This window comes from Emydura macquarii, unplaced genomic scaffold, assembly GCF_026122565.2.
Source record: "Emydura macquarii macquarii isolate MOO-44397 ecotype Brisbane River unplaced genomic scaffold, CSIRO-AGI_Emac_v2 contig_2636, whole genome shotgun sequence".
Classification (NCBI taxonomy): domain Eukaryota; kingdom Metazoa; phylum Chordata; order Testudines; family Chelidae; genus Emydura; species Emydura macquarii.
Genome location: NW_027132773.1, coordinates 42,789,571 through 42,803,143, shown reverse-complemented (window position 1 = coordinate 42,803,143; position 13,573 = coordinate 42,789,571). Strand labels below are relative to the sequence as shown.

The window sequence follows — 13,573 nt, the reverse complement described above, 5'->3', positions numbered from 1 at the left end:
GAACAGAGTTAAAGTGAAAAATTGGCAGTCAGGTTCCTGTCTATTTTCTCCATATATATATATAAATTGTATTATGTATATGCCAAAAGAAACAAAGACGAAATTAATAAAATCTATAAATAAAAAAATCTACCCCGAGCAGAGTTTTGACCCAGAGGCAAGTGCTAGGGACTCCAGGAAGTCCATTAGGTCCTTCACTGTTGCTGTTGATAGCTGTTGATGGTAATGGGTAGCAGTGTAAAACACTTTAGTAGACAGACAGACAGATATGGACATAAAAAACAGTTGGGTTTGTCTTCAATCCAGCTATGTTTATACTCATGAGTGTATACTCTAAGAATCCGTTTCCTAAAGATCATTATACTTCTGTTTTCCAGTGCAACAGTGAACTATGTGGCTGTGAAAGAAACAGTATGGTAAGAATAAATTTAGTAATAAATAGCTGGCAGATAAACCAGAATCCCCTTTGTTTATTCTTCGGATTCATCAGAACTTAAGACCACTGTTTTACCCGATTTACTTTCTGAAGGTTTGAGACAGAAGCAGCCTTAGTAGAGAGCTGTCAATCTTTTGTGTCTAAGAAGAGAGACGTGAGGATTCTGATTGGGAGAGAGAGGGATGAGGAAATGCTAGTGTGAGAGAATGAAGTGAAGTGGTAGGCAAGGGCAGCGGGTCATTGAGATGACTCTATAAGAACTAAAGGGGGTGACGAAGAAGAAAGAAGAATGTGATATGGGAGAGAGCAGTAGAAAATAAGAGAGACAGGAAAAAGACAGATGAGGAGAGGGAAGATAAAGCTTTTCAAAGAAAGAGAAAGGAGAAGGAACAAAAACGAGAGTGAAAAAATGAGAGACTGAGGAGGAGAGAGACAAAAAGAAGAGATAAAGCAATGTAAAAAGGGGGAAAGCAAGAACAGACACACTAAGTTTCACCCATTGAATATTAGAACATAACTTGTTTCTTCTCTGTCTTATTGTATTTCTTCCATAGACATCCTGTACACTTTAGGGGAGGGAAGGCATGGGATGCCTATGTTGAGCATGTAGGTTATATTAATATTGCTGCCTAGTTTGTATTTTGTATTAACAAATAATTTGAGAAGAAGACACAGATGATAACCTTAAATCTCCCATAATGCACACAACACCCTTCAGCATTTGGGGTTATGAGGCCTTCCAGTGCCTCCTTTCCCTCCATCCCCTGTGAACCAAGATTTTGGGGCCGATGGCTCTAGTAGCACTAGTGGGTGATGATTTTACAGCCTCAGAAGACCTAATGTTGTCAGCGACTCCTAATTCTGTTATGTGCTTAAGTGCCTTCCTGAATCAAGGCATCTGTGAGTTCTTTGGTGGGGTTGGGAGAATGAATGTTGGGTGTGGGAGTTATAGGAAAAGGGGTTAATTGAGGAGGTCAGCTAATTGGCAGGCCCAAGAAGTGCCACCACCACAACCTCAGGCCACAGGAATATCAGTGTATGCTCTGTAGTAAATCAATGGCCTTTCTGCCTCCAGCCCCTGACACCTGCAAGAATCCACCCATGCCACTAGGACATTAATGATCTGGAGGATGGGGTGGACTGCACCCTCAGCAAGTTTACAGATGACACTAAGCTGAGGGGAGTGGTAGATACGCTGCAGGGTAGGGATGGGATACAGAGTGACCTAAACAAATTGGATGATTGGGCCAAAAAAAATCTGATGAAATTCAACAAGGACAAGTACAGAGTCCTGCACTTAAGACGGAAGAATCCCATGCACTGTTACAGACTGGGGACCAACAGCCTAGGCAGTAGTTCTGCAGAAAAGGACCTGGAGGTTACAGTGGACAAGAAGCTGGATATGAGTCAACCGTGTGCCCTTATTGCCAAGAAGCCTAACAGTATATCGGGCTGCATTAGTAGGAGCATTGCCAGCAGATCGAGGGAAGTGATTATTACCCTCTATTCAGCCCTGGAGAGGCCTCATTTGGAGTATTGTGTTCAGTTTTGGGCCCCCACTACAGAAAGGATGTGGACAAATTGGAAAGAGTCCAATGGAGGGCAACAAAAATGATTAGGGAGCTGGAGCACATGACTTATGAGGCTGAGGGAACTAGGCTTGTTTAGTCTGCAGAAGAGGAGAATGAGGGGGGATTTGATAGTAACCTTTAACTACCTGAAAGGGAGTTCCAAGGAGGATGGAATTAGCCTGTTCTTAGGGTAGTAGATGACAGAACTAGGATCAATAGTCTCAAATTGCAGTGGGGGAGTTCTAGGTTGGATATTAGGAAAAACTTTTCACTAGGAGGGTGGTGAAGCCCTGGAATTGGGTTACCTAAGGAGGTGGTGGAATCTCCACCCTTAGAGATTTGTAAGGCCTGGCTTGACAAAGCCCTGGCTGGGATGATTTATTTGGGGTTGGTTCTGCTTTGAGCTAGATGACCTTTGGACTAGATGACCTCCTGAGGTCCCTTCTAACCCTGATCTTCTATGATTCTATGACAGCAGCAGAGAAAGTGGGCTCTGAAATCTATTGGGAACAGGTGCCCTAGTTGGGGAGGGAGGGATTCGTCATCTGAAGGGGGGTGAAAAAACAGAGCAAAATAAAGTAAATAATGTAAAAATAATTATAGGTAGCAAGCCCCGGTTTGCTGTTTTAAAAGACTCCTATCGCTAAAAGCTGCAAACCAGAAAGCTGTCTATGCGTGAGAAGAGCAAATCAAAAGTTGCAATCCCTTTATTGGAGCTAATGTCCATGTATGAAAGGGCTTTCTAAGGACATAGCACTCTCAGGGCTAGTAAAGGATTCTGAACAAATAAGTTTATAAAAACAAGTTACATAAAATTAACCCACAAATGGTCCCTTGATCCTGTACAAAATTTTACAACACTTACGGATTCAGGGCAGTTGATGACGTGTCCTAGAGTGCTGAATGTAATCTCCACTATTTATACTTTCTGAATACCAGGTGTAAAGTCAGAAAACCCCTTCCCCACGTGTAAGTGGGTGAAACAATAGGGTCAAGTTACTAGAGGAAGGGAACAATGCATGTATGGAGTAGGGATGTAAAAATTAGTTTAATTAAAAATCCATTGAAACGTTCTCAAAATAGAATGTTTAAATGGTTAAACACTGCGAGGGTGCGGGGGGGGGGGGGGGGGGCGGGGAGGGGAGCTGAGCTGGGCTAGGCTCCTCACTGCCAAGTGAGATCTTCCTATCCGCAGTGGTAGCTGGGCAGCTCTCGCTCGCAGGGAGCTGAACTGAGCCCAGCTACAGCTGCCCCCTTCCCCCCCCATGCTGGGTTCCACACTCCCCACAAGCAAGAGATGCCCAGCTGCTCTCGCTTGCAGGGAGCCGAGCACCCCCGCCCCCTCCCCCCGGCGCTGGGCTCCACACCTCCCCCCACACTCGCAGGGAGCCAAGCCCAGCTGCGGCTCCCCACTTCCCCTGCTGTGCTTCCCCACCAGCGAGAGCTTCCAAGCTGCTCTCGCTGGTGGGGAGTCAGCCCAGCTGCAATTCCCTTTCCCCCTCAGTTTAAACAGTAATCCACTGTTTAAAATGTTTAAACCGCGGATTACCATTTAAACGGTTAACCTTTTACATCCCTAGTATGAAGTTCTCCAAAAACTAATGTTTCACATGAAACTCCTAGGTCTTGAGTGTTGGAAACTAGGTTAAATATGCAGATTCTATGTTGCCAAGTTGATTTATCTTGAAAAGAAACGCTCTAATCCAGGCTACATTGGTTTTTAGAGATATCTGAAATGCCAAATGTCAGCCTTTTCTCAGGGATTGTGTCTGGCTACTTTCTTTTAATAGGACGTGGACTGTGTTGTTCTTGATGATGGTGGATTTCTTTTGATGTCAAATCGGGATGAATATACCCAACAGGTATGTATGTTTTTAAATTCATACATGTAAAGATGAGATTGACTTACCACTCCATTGAGATAGAGTTTTGTAATTAAAAATGACCTATTACCTTAAGTTCACTATACAAACAGAGCATGGCTGTTCATTGACCTCATTTCATTTATTTAAATCACAGTTATCAGAGTTTGAGGTGATGTATCATAGATTCTTGTCTGAACCACAAAAAAAATTTGCCAGATCTAGACTTCCATATAATTTGCTAGCTTTTATCACTCTCTTACTAGTGACTTGACATGTCCAGGCCTGTGCTAATGTGGCTCTTGTTTTAGTGATTTAAGAGAATGAATAAGAAATGGGATGAAGAAGAGTTTGCATAATTTCCCTAAGACAGACTGCTTAAAATTTAGAGATAATATCGTATAGATGCCTGGAGCATAGGATAATTCTGTGTCAATGTATGTGAGCATGAAGAAGTTGTATTTTTTTATGAAAATTTCAATTTTTTTCCAGTATCTTTTAGAGCTGCTTTAAAAAAACCAAATATGTTTTGGTTTTCAGTTACTGAAAATGTCCATTTAATCAAAGCCATTTTTAATTTAAAAAAAAAAAAAAAAAGGTTCCCATGAAAAATTTTCTATCAGATATAATTGTTAACTGAAGAGTTATTGCATAAAGAATCTGTTTCATGAGATTGCAACACATGATCATCATCAGGGTGTAGTGTTATGACATGTCAGTGCAATATTGCAGTGCAATAGCTGTTGTTTGATGAGACACAACTATAGTCAAGTATGTAATGGAAGGCCAGATCCCAGTACAGCTTCAGAACCTGAGCATGGGAAATTTTGATCTACGGTGAAGATGATGGCTCCCACTGTGGTGGGGTCCTATCTCTCTTTAAGGACAGAATTTAGGAATTCTATAGTAAAGTTGTAAATATGCCATAGAAGCATCTTTTGGTTAGCTCTACCTTTTTCCATCTAGAAACAAGAGGTAAGCATCATGTAGGAAAAAACATGTGAACAGATTTGGGTAACTGTTAATGGAATTAGTACAAACATTAGGGGAAAACTCAAACTAGCATCTAATTACATCAAGAGTCGAACATTCAAAAATGGCCTTGGAATTTGTATCTAAAATATTGCACGTGCAGTTATTTGTTCATAGAAAAAAATCAATAACCACTCAGAATAGATATGGAAATAGTCAGGTTGATGTCGCTTTGGAAAATGAGTCAATTATGGGTTTTATAATAACAATGGACCAAATCATGCAGCTGTAAATCAGGCCAAACTTCCATGCAAATGCAAAATTTCCATGTAAATGCAAAATGTATATAAAAAGAAAGACTTTTGTAATTCATCACCACATATCCCATAGTAAGAATGATAGGATTTATATAAAAAGTAAATCCTTTAAAATTGGAAGTTAAATCCTATTGAGGAAAATAGAAAGGAGTATATGCTCTGGCAAGTAAAGTGTAACAATAAAATTAGGAAGGTCAAAAATGAATATGAAGAACAGCTAGTCAAAGACTCAAAACGTAACAGCAAAAAAAATGTTAAGTATATCAGAAGCAGAAGTCTGTTAAAGAACCAGTGGGGCCACTGGATGATTGAGATGCTCAAGGAGCACTCAAGGAAGGTAAGGCTATTGTGGAGAAACTAAATGAATTCTTTGCATCGGTGTTCACAGTTGAGGATGTGAGGGAGATTCACAAACCTGAGCCATTCTTTTTAGGTGACAAATCTGAGGAACTCTCTGAGATTGAGGTGTCATTAAAGGAGGTTTTGGAACAAACAGATATATTAAATAGTAATAAGTCACCAGGACCAAATGGTATTCACCCAAGAATTCTGAAGGAACTCAAATGTGAAGTTGCAGAACTACAAAATGTGGTATGAAGCGTATCATTTAAATCAGCTTCTGTACCAGAAGACCAGAGGATAGCTAATGTGATTCCAATTTATAAAAAAGGTTCCAGAAGCGATCCCAGCAAATACAGGCTGGAAAGCCTAACTTCACTACCATGTAAATTGGTTGAAACTATAGTAAAAAACAGAATTATCAGAGGCATAGATGAATATGATTTGTTGGGGAAGAGTCAACATGGTTTTTGTAAAGGTAAATCATGCCTCACCAGTCTATAGAATTCAAGCATGTGGACAAGGATGATCCAGTGGATATAGTGTTCTTAGATTGTCAAAAAGCCTTTGGCAAGGTTCCTAACCAAAGGTTCTCAAGGAAAGTAAGTTCTCATGGGATAAGAGGGAAGGTCCTCTACTGGATCAGTAACTGGTTAATGATAGGAAAGAAAGGGTAGGAATAAATGGTCAGTTTTCAGAATGCAGAGAGGTAAATAGTGGTATCCCTAGGAGTCTGTACTGGGACTAGTACTGTTCAACATATTCATAAATGATCTGGAAAAAGGGATAAACAATGAGGTGGCAAAATTTTGCCATTGATACAAAACTACTCAAGATAGTTAAGTCCAGAGCAGACTGCGGAGAGTTACAAAGCAATCTCACAAAACTGGATGACAGAGCAACAAAATGGCAGATGAAATTGAATGTTGATAAATGCAAAGTAATGCACATTGGAAAACATAATCCCAACTATACATATGAAATGATGGGGTCTAAATTAGCCATTACCATTCAAGAAAGAGATTTTTTGAGTCATTGTGGATAGTTCTCTGAAAACATCCACTCAGTGTGCAGCGGCAGTCAAAAAAGCTAACAGAATGTTGGGAATCATCATGAAAGGAGTAAATAATCAGACAGAAAATATCATATTGCCATTTTATAAATCCATGCCCACATTTGAATACTGTGTGCAGATATGGTCACCCCATCTTAAAAAAGATATATTGAAATTTTGAAAAGGTACAGAAAAGGGCAACAAAAATGATTAGGGTATGGAAAAGTTTCCATATGAGGAGAGATTAATAAAACTGGGACTTTTCAGCTTGGAAAAGTGATGACTAAGGGGGGATATGATAGAGGTCTATAAAATCGTGACTGGTGTGGAGAAAGTAAATAAGGAAGTTTATTTACTCCTCCTCATAACACAAGAACTAGGGGTCACCAAATGAAATGAATAGGCAGCAGGTTTAAAACAAACAAGAAAGAAGTAGTTCTTCACACAACACACAGTCAACCTGTGGAGCTCCTTGCCAGAGGATGTTGTGAAGGCCAAGACTACAACGGGGTTCAAAAAGAACGAGATAAGTTCAAGGAGGATAGGTCCATCAGTGGTTATTAGCCAGATGGGCAGGGATGCAAAATCATGCTCTGAAGTGTCCCTAGCCTCTGTTTACCAGAAGCTGGGAATGGGCAACAAGGGATGGATCACTTGATGATTACCTGTTCTGTTCATTCCCTTTGAAGCACCTGGAATTGGCCACTGTCAGAAGACAGGATACTGCGCTAGATGGACCATTGGTCTGATGCATTATGACTGTTCTTATGTTCTTATACCTTCTTTGAATTCAACAATATTGTTCAGTATAAGTAAATTATATGTATATTATTATTCATGTGACAGTTTAGAAGTGTTTAAACTTATCTTTTTTTTATAATTTTCTGCACCAGATTGGAAGATTCTTTGGTGAGATTGACCCTGGCCTGATGCGAAACCTCATTAACATGTCCTTATATGCCTTTAACAAGTCTTATGACTATCAGTCTGTGTGTGATCCAGAAGAGGAACCAAAGCAAGGAGCTGGTCTTCGTTCTGCATATGTGGTCGGTATCCCCTTCCCAAATTATCAGCATTCTCTTCACATATGTGCATATGCTTGTATGAAAGATGTGATCTTTATACTTTATTTTCTAGCCTACAATAGCAGATATTTTGCACGTCGGATGGTGGGCTTCTGCAGCCGCCTGGTAAGTTAAAATATTCTGGTAACATGTTTATACCAAAATCATGATAACAATTCAGTAAAAAGAAAATGTGTTTTGTAACAATTGGTCTCTTCTTTCTATAGTGGCTATATAAATAAGGAGAATAATGTTCCCATTTAAAGTGAATTAGTTAACAAATCAGACTCTTGAATTCCTAGGAGCTGTTCTGGCCTACTTGACCTACTTCCTCAGCCTCATACTGTGGACATTTTAGTCACCTCCCCGCCTCCTAGAAACTTCATTTTATTGATTTTAAATAAAAATGAGATTTCCCAGATTTGTAATTCTGTGTTCTCAGTCTACATTGAGCATGTGTAGGTGTGGAAGTTGGTTTGGACTGAATCATCCTAAATCTGGGTTGCTGGTGTGAAGCTTTCAGATTGACTTGTTTGATTCATTATTCAGAACACTATTGTTCTTTTTCAAGTACATGATTAAGCAAGCAGGCTGAGGAAGAGTCAAGTTTCTGAGGCATCAGTGAACCATTTTATTAGGCACATGAGGGCGTCTATTGGAAAACATAAAGAAGTTCTATTTCAGAACACCATATACTATTAAAATGCATTGTTTGGTAGTCTGACTTACTGAAAGTTGCTCATTGAAAGAGTCGATCCGTTTTGTTCATGTTTTTTTGTGAAAGATACTATAAACTAGGGATACTGTTTCAAGGAAGAAGTCATATATAAAACAATATAGTGTAACAGCTTGTTTCCATTTTTTTCTTTTGCTCAATTTAAACAACAAAACTATACTTCATCAGCAGGAGCAAACAGAACTTTGGATAACGCTCCAGCAACATATACCTTAGAGACTATTATAGAACAGGGAAAAGGGAATGGCAGTCCATTTTAGCTTTTAGAATTATTGGGTGAAATCTTGGTTCCATTAAACTCAGGTGAGAATTTTGGCATTGACTTCAGTGAAATCAGAATTTCACCTATTAGCTGGATAGCTGTATAGCTATATTAACTGTATATCTAAACTCAGTACTGAATAAATCTTGAAACTGATCTAAAACTCTACACAGCAGTGTTGTCCCATTTTGAAATTAGATCTGTGCAGTAATTAGCAATAGCCACAGAAATCATTTTGGTGGTTTTATATGCATATATAATTAAATTCAGCCATTCCAGATTAAGAACCCATGTGATACCAAAACCATGTGGCAAAGATTTAATTAGGACTTAAGTGATACAGTGGGTCTCAAGCAGGCCTTTTCCAATGGTGTGAATATTATCCTCTGAGAAAGTTCTTCATGATAAAGTTTTGTGGGGCATGTTGTATAGAACAATAGTAGGTAATTGACACTATCTGGAGGTAAGCATTGCAATATATCACAGCTGAACAAATATACAGAGAGCAGTTATCTCACAGATGGTGCTGTAAAGACTTTAGATATTTGTTTTTATTGTTGGTTATGTTTAGTTAACAGGAACAGGTAAGATCTTTGTTTTCTGGAACAAAAATGAACCTCAAAAACCAAATATTGGAAAGGATCCAAGGAAGAAACCTAAGCTCTTCTCAAACAGAGAAATTTGGGTTATCAGTGTTCAAATCAAACTCAGAGGTCTGGACTCAATTTAGACTTGGGTCTTGTTTTACACAGAGTTTCAATTGAAAGCGCCACAAGAAAGTGCTTTCATTGGAAATTTTTTAAATGAAATCTAGGCCACAAGCAGGCAGAGAAGGCCATTAAGGAGGTGGAGTAGAAAGGGATAATCAGAGTGCATTACAGCAAAGCAGTTCGTGAAGGCAAATGCGGAGAAATAGGAGAAGCTGGGTTAAAGAGAACTATTATGTTTCAGGAAAACATTTGGAGTAGGAGAGTGAGTGATAATTTTCAAAACTTATGTAGGGAGAATGAGGAATCAGTTAAGTAAATATCTTCTATTCTCAGCACTGTTGGAACTCTGAGGTTCTTCCCCATTTCTCCAGGCTTCCTCTCTCTCTCATCATCAGTGCACTCCATAATAACTTTCTTTCCAGCTAAAAAAGGGCTAGCTGAGGACTTCCCTTCTGTGTCAGCCAATGGAGTCACTGTTGAATGACATGAGGTTTCTCTTCACCTCTACAGGCAAGCGCACAGCCCATGCAACAATCCCAGTCATGATGTTGTGTAAACAAACTCAATATTTGATGCAGTATTGCAGAGCCCTAACCACAGAAACAACTGGCAGATGTATTTTCTTAAAAAATATATCAGAGTGTGGAGGAAACAGATGAAAGGGGCATCACGACTGGCATTAATGAGTAGAGCTTACGGGGGAGTAAGGTGCCACAATAAGAGACTAGGACAGATATGAAGGCAGAAGTAGGGCCTTGAAAGTGAGGACAAGAAATTTAAAGTTAACAAAGAAGTAGCTGGGGGAGGGATTAAAAGAGGGGGAGTAATGAAGGAAAGAATCTAATTTAGTGGTTATGTTTTAGAGAGGCTGTAGTGTAGGAAGGGTTGGGCAATGTGGATGACAGGCAAACCAGCGAGGAGGAGGGTTTCAGTAATTAATGTAGGAAAGATGTGGACGTGAACACAGAAAAATAAGAGCTTAGTGTTATCCATGTTAAGCTTAATTTTTTCACAGTATCTAGGAAGAAATGACTGGGATAGGCTGAAATGCAGAAATGGAGGTAGAAATACAAGTCACCTACACAGAGAGAACTTTTATTTGAAATGGTTATGTGAAATACTCCAGCACTTATCTGCCTCACAGAAGTGCTGTGAGGCTTACTCAGTGTAAAGTGCCTGAAGACCCAGGGAGCTATGTATGAGTATTGTCATTTAAGGGCATCCTACTTGGTTTAAATGTGAGAGGAACCCCAGGATTCCTGTTTCACATTCTGAGGAGATCTTAAAGGATGACAGAAAAACTGCTCTTCAGCATCTCTGCTAGCTGAATTATGGGCATGAGGGGCAGTGAATATTGATATTCAGGTAAAAAGATAATGTGAGACAGTAGCTGAAGGAGAGGAAGAGGGTGACTGACAAAAGGTAACATATTAAAGAAACACATTCACATTAATTGGTATAAGTGCAATTAACCCATGCTGTTGCTGCTGTTAATAATTATTTTTATCCCAATGATGTTTAGGGTCCCCTTTAAACAATCAGGGCTCCCATATTAGGAAATCTATGCTCAAAGGAGAGGTAAATAACTATTTCATTAACAAAATTATTTTTCTATGCTCAGGTCTATCTTGCAGCAGCTCTTTTTGGGCCTGACTTTTCCACGTTTTCTTGAGGCAGGTAAGTCAAGACTCAAGTTTGTTAAAGGGTCAACTTTGACTGAACTAGAAGATAAGAATCCAGGTAGCAGCCAAATTCTGCTCACTCTATTGAATGAGTTGAAAATCTCTTTTTTTTCCTTTCTCCTTAGCGGAGGCGGATGATGACGATTACACTGCTGCCCTATCCAAACAGAGCTGCATTACTGAGCAAACTCAGTATTTCTTTAAAAATGATGATAAATCCTTTAGTGGGATCGTAGACTGTATAAACTGTTCCAGGTAAATTTTCAACTTTTTTGAATACAAAATGTAAAGAGGAGCCTTTTTGTGCATATTGATCTAAGAAGTAGGTAATTACATTACTGTATGAAGGGTAAACTATACTGTGTGATCATTACATCACACGTATGTAAGAAAGATAAAGACATACATACGTGAGTATAGTGTAGTATATACACTCCAGAATGTGTATGTGTATTAGTATAGATTGAAACAGTAATAATAGTGCACGGAATATTTTACTCCAACTTGTGTTTTTCTGTTTTATGGGACTGTCTCGCTCTCTGTTTTAATAGGATAATTGGTGTTTAATATATTTTATTCCTATTTATAAATTTATACATATATTTATATTTAATATTTTTTCACTGTAATTTTTTTCTAATTTATTAATTGAAATTCTTGAGTTCTTTCACAGATACTCAGAACTGAGAATTTTTTGTGTGCATCCCATTATCAATTTAAATGCAGGCAATGTTCAAGTGTCAATCAGCTTTTTCATATTTTGGCTTGAATTGTCCAATAGTGCTGTTCATTTCATTAAAGATTTTACACTCTCAATATAATTTTGGAAGACTTGAAAATTTCATCCATCCCAAGTAATTAGATTGACATATTTTCTAAAGTGAAAGACTATAAAGATTACCATAGAATTAATGTGTGTCCTAAAAAAAGATCCATTTGAAGATCTCTGTTTAGACAGATTGGTGATAATTTAATTTAAAACCCTTAAACAAACATTAAGCTACAAATGATAAAAGAGATGTGGATGTGTTATAGCACAGCACAAGTGTGGCACAAATGATGTAAGTGTACAAGGTAAGAAATGATCACCAGCACAGGGTACCTGATCCCGTATTAAAGAGAATGTTGCTGCATGGCCGCCCAATTACTCCTTCACAATAGCAAGAGAGAGAAGCCAGAGTGGGAAACAGAACTAAAGACCTATTAGTGTGATGAGAATTGTATTTAAATCCTTGTCTCTTCCCTTGCATCCATTCTTTGACCACACCATGCTGGTTTGTTCTGTTTTATTAATCTGGCACTCTTGAGAGTACTGGAGTGGTTGTGCAAGTGTCTCAAGCTTTGGTTCCTCCATTTAAAAATATGCTTGCTGCTTCTCCTTATATTTGCCCATGGGTAGCCTCTGTTCACCCTTCCTTTGGAGTGTAATAACCATGCACATAATGCAGTGCATCATGCCAAAGCCTGCAGGAACAAAGCCTCACAGTTCTTAGCAATTTCTGAAAATGTTGGAGACAACAGAACCCCTATAACCAACCATGCTTTGAAGAACACCTAGAAAATGTTCCATAGGGGATTTCAGTCCAGCGAAGTACACACAAAGAATTGGACACAGGCACAGCACAGGGTCAAATACTGAATTCCATAGAGAGTAGAATGGTGCTTCTATGGGCAGAAATAGATCCATCCTCAGAGATTCTCCTTCACTGATTTAATCAGAAGAGATGTTTGGTCTCCTCAAATGCCCAGTAACTAGTGTGAATGAGGCACTTGTAAAATACAGATGACCAGAAGGAGCTGTTGAGTCAAATTTAGCCATTGGGATAAACTCCACTGGGGTCAATGAAGTTGTGTCCACTGCACCAAAGGATACACTTTGCCTGTTTTTCTTTGGATATGTGCAAAAGTGTGTCAGGAAGCCAGTTACAAATAAATAGCTTCTCTAAATTCAGAACGACATAAAAGCTTTTCTTCAGCAATTAGAAAATATTCTCTTTGTAGCTGAGTTTTACATTATTTCTCAGTTCACTTGGATGGATATCTACATCTATCTATCCATCTATCTAGCTGTCTAAATATACAGTATAAACACCTGAAATTAAGCCTTGAAAGTGCAGAAATACTCTTAGCTATAGTGTTTAAGATACGGTGTATCGAAGAGATATGTGATCTACTGAAATACATTATATTCTAACTGAAAAGGCTCTTTATGGATTTACAAAGAAGTCAGTATTCTCATTACTCATATTAAACCCTCATTTCCTATCCCATGCATTGTGGCTTTTCTTTTCACACCACATTGGCAGTAAAGAAATTCTAGTTGAACCGGTTTCCCTTCTTAGTGGAGTTACTGATTTACCAGCCTGCAAATAGCTGCCTAGTGGCATAAGGTTACTCTGTGCCCTTTTTCCATTTTTAGTCACAGCATGTGCTCTAATCTGTCATAACACTCCTGTCAATAAAGATTACAAATTTCCCCTTGAAAGGTTCTTGCTATTTAAAAAAAAAAGACCAGTTGTCCGTTCTATAGCTGTCCAGTTGAATCTATAAAGATATTACTTGTGATCT

General features: G+C 38.8%; 1 protein-coding gene across 7 annotated transcripts in view; it reads left to right on the top strand.

The window, feature by feature from the left end:
• CACNA2D1 (calcium voltage-gated channel auxiliary subunit alpha2delta 1) overlaps positions 1–13,573 on the top strand; it is a 623,614-nt gene that overhangs the window by 594,016 nt on the left and 16,025 nt on the right. For 5 of the 7 annotated variants that reach the window (XM_067564550.1, XM_067564546.1, XM_067564551.1 and 2 more), the window contains 6 exons: positions 378–416; positions 3,798–3,869; positions 7,445–7,597; positions 7,689–7,741; positions 10,945–11,000; positions 11,131–11,260. In XM_067564550.1, coding sequence (XP_067420651.1) covers positions 378–416; positions 3,798–3,869; positions 7,445–7,597; positions 7,689–7,741; positions 10,945–11,000; positions 11,131–11,260 — 503 coding nt within the window. The remainder of the gene's footprint in view (positions 1–377; positions 417–3,797; positions 3,870–7,444; positions 7,598–7,688; positions 7,742–10,944; positions 11,001–11,130; positions 11,261–13,573) is intronic. The other 2 variants (XM_067564557.1, XM_067564549.1) reach the window with 1 other exon arrangement.